Raw genomic sequence first — 12,627 nt, 5'->3', positions numbered from 1 at the left:
AAAGTCTAATTAATACCAATCTCCATGTGTGATTGATATATATCTGCAGCGGCACTCGACAACAAACTTACCAACGGTTTCTGTCCCGTGGCTTGCTACACAAAGCAGACTCTATGAGAGAGTCAAGATGACTGCCAGATGTCTGAACATCTTCGTTGCATACCTTCAACTACAATAGATGTTTCTAGTTAAGGTCCTCCAAACTGAACAAGTATTTTTCAGTTTTAGCATTTCTTAATTTATTATCTACTCCGGAAAGATACGGGAAATCTGGTTTTTCTCACGTATGATGCTTCCCGCTAGCAACTTACTCTCGAGGGCGGTTAGCATCCTTCCTCACCTGGTAGGTAGATTAACCAATTATCAGCAACGTGCATTGCCCTCACTTTCCTAACGAAAACTTTCCTTAACGAATCCGATTATCTCGTACCCTTAAACACACTCATCATAGTTTTCCTCCGCAGCATCATCGTCACAGAAACTACAGTTCCTTGAGCGATCATCATCTTAACTTGTAAGTGATCGTGCACTCTGCTCAATCGCTATCTTAACTCATCGTCTATCAGTCGAGTTCTAACGGAGAAGTGCGAATCGTCAGTTGTAATCGCGAGTTCTACGTAAAGTGTCGAAAGCGAGAATTGCTAGTAAATATACTGTTTAACACGTTGACTGTCACGACACCCGTATTCAGGTGACAGCAAAGTTTCCGGTAGGGCCGCGTCACCCGTATTCGGGTGGCGCTTATTTGACTACTTGCGAATTGACTACTTTCTAGAGGAAATAATAAAACTATTGAATTGTTATAAAGATAATACAAAAAAGATTTATTAAAAAAATTATTTACTCGCATTGCTAAAATATCGATGAGAGTACCTAGCAGAGAACGCTTGGTACTGCGGCACGCGTGGCCTGACAGAGATTTCAGTGAAAACACGCGTGCAGTCAACGTGTTAAACATCTCTGAGTGTTTCTTTGGCACCGACCACGTCCTTGTCACGTAAACTTAAGGGTTGGTTGATGAAATAAAATAGCTGAGTCGGAACACAACTATTAATTTTGTTTTAATTAAACTTTATTATGAATTCAGCAATCACAATGTAATACACACTGAATTAATATAAATCACAATTCACTCCAACCACGTTATGTAAGACTTAGTTACACTGATACGTTAAGTACGCGACTGTTATAAAGGTAGAGACCGGTAAAGATATGTTGACTATTCTAAGGATACAGAATAAGTGAGTCTTACTGACGATACTGTGTCTGAGGAAGGCTAAGGGTGGGTGTGTCTAAGGACACGGGACTATCGAATTTGTTGATGACAATTTTGGTTAAGGAAGTGAGGGCAATAGACACCGTCTCCGATTGGATAATAAAACGGTTGGTGGACCAGGAAGAGTTTTAGCCGCCCTCGCGAGAAAGTTGCTAACAGAATATACCAGATGTGAAGAAAACCAACTTTCTATGCTAACACGTGGTAGACGTAAAAGGAAATCTAAGACAAGAGATACTCGCTTGGTCCGAAGGACCTTAACTACGAAAATTTCAAGACCCCTGGTGGGTACTTAAGACTATTGAGGGTACGCGCCAAGGATGTGCAGACATCTGGATGCCATCCTGTCCGCGGTGTGTGGCCTGGTCTCTGATGTGAATTGACGTTACATCCTATCCACCTCATATCAATTATTAATTATCATCATGAAAACAATAATTCGCTATAATTATCAAAAACATCTTATAACTGCATTTCGTACCAGCCAATAACAACTAAGCTTATAATAGTCACATTATCGAAACAGATCATTCTCAATTCAGTGCTCTAGAAAAGAGCACACCATTCAAATCACACTCCTTTACGAAAGTCGAGAGGCTGTTTCACGACCTCGATAGGACGAATCGTTGGGTGCTCGACAGGCAAACGAAGCAACGAGAACGAGGAGAGGCAATTAGCCGCGCGACGCTCGCCTCGTTATCTTTCCTTCACCGGTTCACTTCGCGATTTCCTCAACGTCGATTCTCATACGGTACATCGCACGACGATCTCTCGCCTCCTCGTGTTTTCTGAAACGTTACCGATCGCATCGCGCGCCTATTGCTCAACCTACACGTTAGCCACGGAAACTGCTTATGCAATTGGCGAGTGCCGCGGGATACGTGCGCGTCAATTAGCCCCGTCTATCGCGGAACGTTTCAATTAGTCCATGAAGAAATCATTGAGAAAGAATTCATATCCAGGCGAAAGTAATAGAGAACTGTTGCAGGCGCGTTTGCAGATTTTTTGGCTCAACTTCGTTTCCAGATATCACGAATTTGTGACGCTTTTGTGACATACTGAAGATTACAGACGAAGCATATAAGTACAGTTTCTTTCACTTTCTGATCTTGATATTATTTATTAGTTAAAAGAACGTACTTTGATATAACAATTAAAAAGAGCAATAGCCTACCTGGTCCAAAGATATGCCTACGTACTTAAGTCTTTTAGTGGCAGATTTTGTGGCACTTTGAAAATCGATAACCCAATAGGTCTATATCGTAAATTTAAAAAACAATATTTATCATCACAACATCGCCTGTTTGGACTTTTCAATTTATGAGACTGATTAATGTAGCTTCTAAATGACTTGATTAATATTATTAAGGAATAAGTTGCTGTCTGATAGATATCAGTTAATTGGCGTTCTGCAAAATATTAGACGCTGACAGAGAGCGGTATCATAATAGCTTTACCCAATTAAAGTCCATGAGGCGTCCAATGTTCAATGAACTTTATACATAAAAATTACGTACAAACGTTATACGTAGCAACTAGTATTTTTATATTCTACGCATCAAAGACTATCATACGTTACAAAAAAAAAAAAGAAAAAAGAAAAAATGAGAAATTCAGTATGGCCCAAAACGAAGTTGAGCTGAATTTCGTATTCGCAGGGAGAGGGTCGGCGTCGAGCCGCTTAATATGCCGTCGCGGTTCGCGGTCGAAATACGGGAACACAAAGCTTAACGCCGTCAAAGGTGGCCCAATAATGTCGTGTTTGTTATCGACCATTATTAGCCAGATGTCCGGAATTTCGACTAAATTGCCGACAGAAATTCCATCCCCGATCGAGGGACCGCGTTAGTAGTTAATATCGAAATGCGCCGTTTCATCGGTAATAAAATCAGGGGTGGACCTTTTGCGTCCATAAAGTCCCGATCGAACATTATCTTGCCGTTACAGGCTATAATCACGGGCCCCGTTTTGTCGTGTTTGCGTTACTCTGCCACCTACGGTTTACTATAAAAGCTGTCAAATGAAAAATTGAGGCGCTTCCACTAGGACGATAATAAATATCGAAGATATTCGATACACGCTGAGCCATTTGAAAGGCCTCTCTGACATTATAAGTTGTGATTTTTTTGAAATGAGATCGAATATTCCCTTGTTGGAGCTATCGAAAATTTATACGACGTTTAACACGTTGATCGTCGTGTTACTAGATTTTTTACAACGATTAAAATAACGCATTTGCTAACTTGAAACATTTTCAACGATGCGAATAACTTGGATAACATTATTGGAGAAAAAGTACTCAAATACAATATAATATTTCGTAAAAATTAAACGTGGCGATGTACTATATTCCAATCTAGTGCTGTTCCAAGGACAAAGTATATGGATTAAAAATCGCGTGTCCGTTAAGGTGTTAAAGAGATTGTTTTATATAGAAACTTGTTTTTTAGATTAGATACGGAGATATTACTGTGATTATTATGTAGGGTAATGCCGTGTTAGAGCATCGACTGTCATTACAGCAATACGCTCGCTGGAGAACGGACGTTGTTATTTGCTAAGCGGTGAAATATTACCTTCATTAAGACAGCCGTTTCCAGGGATTAGCAGTCGAAAGAACGTACAATTAATTACGACACGTTCGAGCCGAGCGCTCGTGTTACTTCCTACCAAGCATCGGACAGGAAATTTACGATCGCTTTTTGCCCCCCATCTCGAAAATCTCGTAACCAAAAAGAGAAAAAAAGCAAATTATACGAGATATGAACACTTACGAGATACGTTTACGAGGCACGGTCGGAGATCGTATTATATTCTATGTTAAAGATCTGCTTCTAGTCGAATCAGTATATAGTAATCATACGATAACAAGTTACAATTTCTCTTATTAATCCTCAGAAATCGGACTACTCTAATAATGTCGAAGACTAATCAAAATAGTTCAAAATAAACATATATAATTATTCATAAAAATCTTCGTACATTCTACATTATAACCGATACTATTTTTGATAAAATAAAATCCTACGAAATCTCATTGTAACGTTAGTATATTCTATGCCAAGAATAAGAACTGGGTCCAAGTACAGTTAAAAACGGAAATATCTTTAATAATTCGAACAATCGATTGTTGCTGACTTATTTAAATATAGGTACATAGTACGAAGAATATTCTGTAAAAATTTCGTTAAAAGACTTCCAAAACTTCGCTTAGAATTATAGTCAAAGTTACCAGAGCGCAAATATAAAAAAGTAGAAAACCAACTCGGGCACCAGCGTCCGGTCAAAATGACCGGGGTTCAATGTCTGACAATTAAAAACCAAAATCCTCCGTCCACCTGTCAAACCTACCAACCTGCAACTACTAATTATCCCACTATCTCGGTATTAAGCAGATCCCATTGTGCAACGGTTTCTCGGCGAACCAGGGTCGAGGAACATCCCACGCAAGCCGAGCGTGAAGCAGTGGGCCGAGAATTGGAATAATTAGAAGTCACCGGTCGCGGACGAGTCACGAGAAGCATTACGAACTGCGGCGGTCAGGACACGTCGCTGACCATGGACAGGAAACTTTCGAGGCGAAAGGTGTGAAAAGGGGCTCGTGGGGGTGAGTGCGGCAGACGTGGAACCGGTAGGGGAATAAGGATGAAAATATCGTCTCGATAGTGGCCCGAATTAAACGTTTAATTGTAAAGGCAACACGTATGAGCGTCGTACGCGGTGCAAAGAACGAATAGAAAGAGGAATGGTAGGGAGACTTGGATGTAGAAGAGACAGAGTAAGAGGGTTAGGGGAGGTTCCGCAAGGATCGAGCCGGCGGGGAAGCGAATATGGGTAGGTCGGAGGTGAGAAGGTGGCAGAGGTGGAGGTAGCAATTAACTTCTCCTCGCGAGATTAGAGCGAGATATTACGAGATATCGAGCGACTTAACGGCAACACGCGAGAGACTTCAAAGGCAGTAATAAACTGTCTCTAATGAACCCCTTATCGTTGCTACCACCACCCTCAAACTTCTTCAGCGACCTACCACCACTACTACCACTACCACGAAACCAACACCCCGATAGTTGGCAGCAGCCAACGACTAACCAGGCCGCTTGTACGTGTCCGCGTGTTCTCTACCACTCGAACCCGCATCGGTCTGAACGCTGAAATACTCTTCTTCTTACTTTGCCTGCATACCAAACCCGCACTTCCTATACACTATACATGCGACACGACCAGCGTGTTTCTCCTCTCGCAGCGTGTTTCTTGTCGCTTGTTTTTCTTCCCTTTCCTCTTCTTAAACTTTTTCTCCTCCACTTCAGCGGACTTTTTTCTCCAACCCTTTGCCCTCTCTTATCCGTGACCCTCCTCCGCGCGCGCCGCGTCATCAGATCGTGTGTTGTCGCACGACCAGCGCGATAAGCTGCCATTACCACGTCGATCGCGATTCCTGTCATGCGGAAAACTCGTCCCGCCACGTCGTTCGCGTGCCAGCCTCTATTACGCTCTCACCACTTTGTAAATACGTTCCACCGTCCGAGGAACGATCGTTCGCGCGTATCACGCTGCTCTTTGCACCCGGGATGCTGCGTTGATCGTACGATCAACGATCCTTTGCCGGTGAACTCGTACGTCGATGTATAACCAACGGTGATACGATGAAATCCTTCATCGAAGAGTAGGATGCCTCGTGTATCCTACATGTGCATTAGATCGATTTCTAACGCGTCATTGATCGCGTGTCGACGCGGAAACCGCCGCGAGGAGAACGTCCCGAGTGTACTCCGATCTGGCTGAACCCGTTCGGCTTTTCTTTCTTTTTTCTTTTCATTCCAGCCCCTCAAAGTGACAACGGGGCGAAGAGCCGCACGCCACTCGACCGCGTCTACTCTTAATGGAATTACAAGCTACAAACCGGTCCCCGGGACCGCGAAAGGGTTAGGAAGTGAAATGGCGGGATCGCATCGGTGATGTCCTCTCCCGGCAAGCAGCCGGTCGGAATCGCGGCACGACGGCAGACGAAGCACCCTGTCGCCGGGCTCCGTCAAGCCCAATCATGTTGATTCAACAAAGTACCCACCTACCCAAATTGCTGGAATTTGGTATTCGGCCAGAAAGACGGAGCGAGGAGAATCAGAGAAAACGGTGAACAGAGAGCGGGACACAGAGAGAGTGGGGCGGAGGGGGTGGTCGGGAGGATGAGGAGAAGTGGAGAAAGAGAGAGAGAGAGCGAGGTGCTCTGAAGCGGTCTGATTGCACATCTAGGCCAAACCAGCACCACGACGACGTCGCTCCAGCGGAAAGCCGAGCGATGATTGGCCGCTCTCTTCACTCCGCAACCCATGCCCCTTCACCCTCCGTACACCTTCAATCCCTTCAGTCCTCGTCCGTGCACCCGAAACCCGATGGCGTTGGAGGCTGGGGGTGATTGGACGCATCTCGGTGATTGTGGCACCCGCCACCCTACCACCCTCCCTCTTTCCTCCCGAAACTACCACCCACTCAGCCACCCACCCTTCGTACCCCGTGTGTCCCGACTCGAACCGTTCCCATACCTATACCCAAACTCCCCCATCTTCCTCTCTCTCTTTCTCTCTCTCTCTCTCTCTTTCGCTCCCTCTTTTCCCCTTTCTCCCCATACCCCTCGTGCACGGCTGTAAATCGAGTTTACCCTCTTGCCGTGGCTCAGCCCTTCAATCAAACTGATTGAAACATTCCTTGAATCCAAAAGAAACGAACCACTACCTCCTACCCTCGCCTATCTCTCCGCTCTGTCTCTCTTTTCTTCCCCACGCTTATCCTGTCTCACTTTCTCTCTAGATCAACCTTCTCTTTCGCCTTTACTCCCCATTCACTCGGTCGATCGCTGGTTCTCCCTCTGTTCCGGGTATCCCTCTCTTTCTCCCTCTTACACCAGCTGTCTCTGCCGCCTTCTATCCACGGATGTGCAATTCGACCGTCTCTCTCCCACCGTCCGTCGCGCTTCTTTCTCAGCTGGCTCCCCCTTCTAGCAACCCCTACCGCAAGCCTGATGTCGATGCTTCTGTCGCGTCACTCCGCTCCGGAGTGCTACTTCTCTCAATTCGGATAGCGGCTTGTTTTTCCTTCGAAATTTCACGGGGAAATTTTCTCGACGAGTTACGCCTTTGCAGGCAGATGAGGGGGCAGGAGGCGGCCGCCTCCCGAATTGTCGTGGCTGACTCGCAAGTATACACATACGGGTATACACGAAGAAGGACCGTGACGTGGTTGTGTCTTGCGAGAGTCGTTCCGTCAAAGGATTGTCTTTAACGATACTGCCGGCTCCGAGTTCCCGGGTAACCTAACGAGCAAACTGAACAGGATATTAAATTGAGGCAATCGTTGCCGGCAAATTGAACCACTTTTCGTTCTGTCGAACTCCCGCGATGAAATATGACGTTGAATCTTGTTTTATGTATTTTAAATATCTCTTATTCTCTCGGAGTTTCACTTCCATCTTCAAAGTTCGAACGATCGATCCAAGGACACTGACGTACCATCTTTTCCAAAATTTGCCTCTTTCGATTCAATTTTTCCGTCGCCTCGAACTCTTCCTCGGGAACTTCGATCTTTACAGAGTCAAACTTACTTCGTGTAACTCCATCCGCAGTGATAATACATTTTCTATATTTTGTTTCTATTCCTTTTTCTTTTTTTTTAATTTCACTAACAAAATATACAGCTTTCAAGTTGCAATATACATCCTAAATGAGTTTCCTGCGAAACAGATCAGTGAGGAAAACACGCGATCGTAATTAACGCCAAGTTTTACTTGCATTGTGTTTCCAGCGAGATCGATTTCTAGGACGATGTCCGACTTCCGGAAATACGAAGGAACCGCGCGCGCCACTGGACATCTGGATGGACGAATCCGTCTCCAATTCCGGCATGCGGGACGGAGACGCCTCGTAATCAAATATTGATACTACGCTAGACTAAATCGTTGGACTGTGCTAACAGATTAGAGCGTACGTGTGCTGCTGCAGACGAGTCTCTCGCGATTGGTTCGACAAGGAAGGACCACGACTAACACGACCACGAATACAAATGTCCAGCGGAATCTTATAATCACAATAATTCAATAGAAAACGAGATTTTCTATTTTTACGAGGAATCTAAGGTAAACCTTTCAATGTTTCCTCCTTTGATCGATTAATAGATTTTTCATATATTTATACACAGGATTGTATGAATGACGGATGAGAAGGGACTACGTTTAGCACAGTCGCGAATATAAATGTTTAAAGGAATTTTACAATTAATGCGACTTAAGTAAAAAACAAAATTTTCAATTTTCACCTGTTCTCCTTTCGTGTTCATGTGTAGAATTATATATGTTTCATTAAAAATGTCTCCATTTAATAACACTTTCTTCAATCTACTTTTATCTTGTTTTTTAAGCCATTTTTCCAAGAATGCAAAAAAATAAAATAACAGTTATGAATCTGTAATATTATTTACGAATGATGAAATAAATTAATTAGAGGAATGAAACGCCTGTACCAACGAAGGTATTAATCATTAAATTTTTAATTTTGCACTAGATCTTGTGTATAATTACATGTATTAATCTTCTTGTGATTATGATCTGTGATATTTTTACGATCTCTTCAAAGTAAAAATTTCAAATGTTCCTTAAAGCCTTCGCTACACGAAACCAGTCCCCGTCGAAGATCGTAATAAAGGAATTAATTAAACGAAGTATAAAATTTCATAACGACCAGCCGACCCGTTTTACTTCGAACTGCCACGGGGCTGAATATTTTCCTTCATTGTCGACCGTTTAATTAATTCGTTCCATCCCCGGAACGCTGGCCAATTCGTTTCGACTACGTGTCACTCTCTTTCATGTTTATCTAATTTGTCAATTCTCCAACAATTACGTAACTCTCAAGAAAAAAATAATCGAGAGAAAAAAAAGGCAGGTAATACAACTTTCGAAATATTAATTTATCCATCCAATCTACTTAATGAGAATCAACCATAAATTTATCAGATTATATATATGCTGTGATCAATAACGAGAACAAATTACGTTTCAGTATCTATTTCATCACGCTTGCTCGTTCGAAGACTGTATCATATATTTTCCAGGTTTAATCAGAGATGAAAAGAAGCATCGTTTCGCGGCGAATTAATAGGTCGACAAAGGAAAAAAGAGAATACGGACAGACTCATTGGATTCTGTACACACCGGCTGCCCCGGCAAGATTGTGCCGATCTATTTTAAGGTGATGCCAACTAACTTCTGCGTCTGTTTCTCATTAAATTGCGCTTTGACCTCGAATCTTCTAAATTTGGAACGGTCTCCGTCGATTAACCGTTTTCAAACGCGACGTAGACCATCTCGGTAATTTTTCAATCTATCGAAAATGAGAATCGATTTGACATATCGACGAGATTGTTTGGAATCCTAAACCTTCGCCAATAATGCAACTCTAAATATCAGTAATTTAATGACCGGTATCACATTATAGCGGAACAAACAACTTTGAAAATTGTAAAGTTTTCAACGTTATATCGATACATCATTAAGATCGTTATAATAATTTTGTCACATAATTTTTGCTTAACCTACCATAGCCTCCGTATCAGAAATCAAAGTTTCCCACTTTCCCTTCGTTTAAACTTAACGAACTAAAAATGAAGAACCTCTGTTCACTCGATGATAAACCATCTATTCGAGAAATCGATGATAAAAGGTATGATCAAAGAGAGTCGCGAAGCGGGGCAAAACATCACGTTGTTACAAAGACAGTATTCGAAAAGAGGGACGAAGGAAGCGGCGTATAATCAACGGCTAAGTGTCACAGCGAAGTGACAGCTTCGTAGATTGCAGCTATTTTGCGCCAGCGGAATGTTGATTGTTCGATACTTGGCGCCAACGAGTCTGTTCGGTTGGTGATCATCGATGCACCGGAAGTGGTGCGATTAATTCAGCCGTAGTAAGCGTTTATCAGCATGAAAACGTTACGTATCAATTATCGTTAATTCCTATGTCAGTTGCGAGCCAATGCAACTTCGCTCGTGTAATCCACGCCTCTTTTTCTTCCGGCGCTTAAAAGTTTTATCATCTTCATCGTATTACTTATCCGCTAGTGCAGACACGTTTAATAATCGAACAGGCTGATACGAATACGCGGCCACGGAATTAATCGGTCGAGCAATTGCGTGTCTGCGATTTAATGAAGCTCTAAACGCGACGTTCGTGCCGTGTAATCCTGTTTCGCGATCAATCAACGGCTGCGAGTTGGGACGTTTCAGGCGAGCAATCGGGTCATCCCCCTAAGTAACGCCAGCGTTTCCAACAATTGATAATAGCACCGCTAAAACGTAATTTGTACTTGAATAAATGTCTTCTGTAGAAATTAGAGTAAACGGGAAAAGATTTATAACACTTGACGATAACGCTCGATTCAACTTTGTATAATCAAGTTGGAAGAATTTTAATGAAGATTAGGTTGCGGACGTTCATGCATTTATGGGAAATTCAAGTACTCTGAATTCGCATAATACGCAAAAAGAATATAGGATATTCAAAATTGCTCGTTATCATCTCCATGTGAGTTTCACTTCTCTAACAATTAATTAATTCTCTACTAATAACTTCTCATAGAAATACAAATTTACATAAACATTTGCAGGTTACTACTGCTGCTGTTGCTAATGACATAGAAACCGAAGAATTTTAACGACGAAAACGATTAAAAAAAGTATCGAATAATTATAACATATCTTTCCTACTATAGCGGCAGTTCAAGTTGAAACGGAAAATTCAAATCTGGCAGAGACCCATATTATTGTATCTTTGAATACTAACGTTGTTTTGGGTTACAAAGTCTAGAAGCAAAAGAACTTTGAACATTGCTTAAAAAATTATATTGCATAAAAATAGAAAATTGTTATTGCTGTTTCTTATAATCTTCAGCCAGAGTTACACAAAAAGGTTAACCTTCTGTGGTAACGTCCGTTGATATAAATGTATGAACATTAGTATTATTATCCATTCTTCGATTGATTTAGTAGCATTGAACGAGCGACGATTAAAACCGGCATACACTATCTCCGCATTTGTACTTATTTTAACTCGTTACTTTATCAAATACGCATACATGTTATAACCACCTCACTAGTGTAATTTCTACACGCAAAAATTGTTATTATACGTGATTGATATTTTTCAATTTGTCTCTTTCATACATGAAAATATAAAAATATTGGTGTGGTTGGGAAACGAATTTCGAGATCGTACGAATTTTGTAGTTCGTTTCACAAATTCGCAACGATACTCGTACCATTAGGTAGTTGAATGGTTAGCTGGGCTACTTTCAAGAGAAGTGAGTACGATCCTTACCTTCTGTAGTCGCTTTTGCAGAGGATCATGCCGCTCCTGGTGTAGCACGAGTGGCCGATTTCCGCCAGTGCCGCACCACAGTACGAGCACTTGAGGCAACCGTTGTGCCAATACCGATCCATCGCCAGCAACAGCCATCTTTCGACTATTTGACCGCCGCAACCGGCGCACTGCTGGATCCCCGTTGGACCACTTGGACCACCTTCTTGCTGTAGCAAAAAGGACACACCATGTTTCATCGTAATGTGCATAATTCCTTATATAATACTAAAACTTGCAAATCAATTTATTCAATTTATTATTTCGTCTTACGGGCGCTTTTTCCAGAAAGCTACGATTATTATTTGTCAGCAAAGTGAAAATCATATTGAAACGATTTGTAAATTGAAATTCGGAACGATTTCAATTGGTCAATATGGAAATTAAAGAATGGAATCTGGTTAGAAATATAATAGAAGATTTTTGGTAAATTTTCCAAGAGTTTTCCCAGGCAGAGTAAATAATGTTTCAGGATTTCGAAATCGTGTTTCCTAGAGAAGTTCTCGAATAATAATTGGCTCACGCAATTAGGAAGCAACGAAGTTACTCGGTGACTTCAACTTCTTGCGGCACTGAGAACTGCGAAGTTCTCCAACCAAACGGCGCGAAGTGGAAATTGATTTGTCCAAACAAACTGGCGAATGCTACTTTCATGGATACACGTGAAAGTACATGGAACACTTTCCAATTGATATTCTGCTACAAGACAAAAGAATACACGAAGTATAACATATACATTTTCCTAAATTTTCGCACGGTGTATTTTATGTGCGCAGAAAACAGGATATGAAGCACAGAAATTTTAATTCTTTTTTATAAAGGAGCTATATATATTGCCTTCCTCAGCTAAAACGGAATTTCCTATCTAGTATTCTCTTATTTTTCAAAATGTCTTGAAATATGAATGAAATTCCTCGAGCTTTCTACTTTAGGTGAAGTTGCATTATACAGA

The 12,627-nt window shown here is 41.9% G+C and overlaps 1 protein-coding gene across 5 annotated transcripts in view; it reads right to left on the bottom strand.

The window, feature by feature from the left end:
* The window catches only part of LOC126871382 (LIM/homeobox protein Lhx9), a 416,377-nt gene that overhangs the window by 62,035 nt on the left and 341,715 nt on the right, over positions 1–12,627 (bottom strand). For all 5 annotated transcript variants that reach the window (XM_050630130.1, XM_050630132.1, XM_050630133.1 and 2 more), the window contains one exon: positions 11,637–11,845. In XM_050630130.1, coding sequence (XP_050486087.1) covers positions 11,637–11,845 — 209 coding nt within the window. The remainder of the gene's footprint in view (positions 1–11,636; positions 11,846–12,627) is intronic.

The sequence above is a fragment of the Bombus huntii genome, chromosome 11 (assembly GCF_024542735.1).
Source record: "Bombus huntii isolate Logan2020A chromosome 11, iyBomHunt1.1, whole genome shotgun sequence".
Classification (NCBI taxonomy): Eukaryota; Metazoa; Arthropoda; class Insecta; order Hymenoptera; family Apidae; genus Bombus; species Bombus huntii.
The sequence above is the reverse complement of the archived record's forward strand: the minus strand, read 5'-3'. Positions and strand labels throughout refer to the sequence as shown.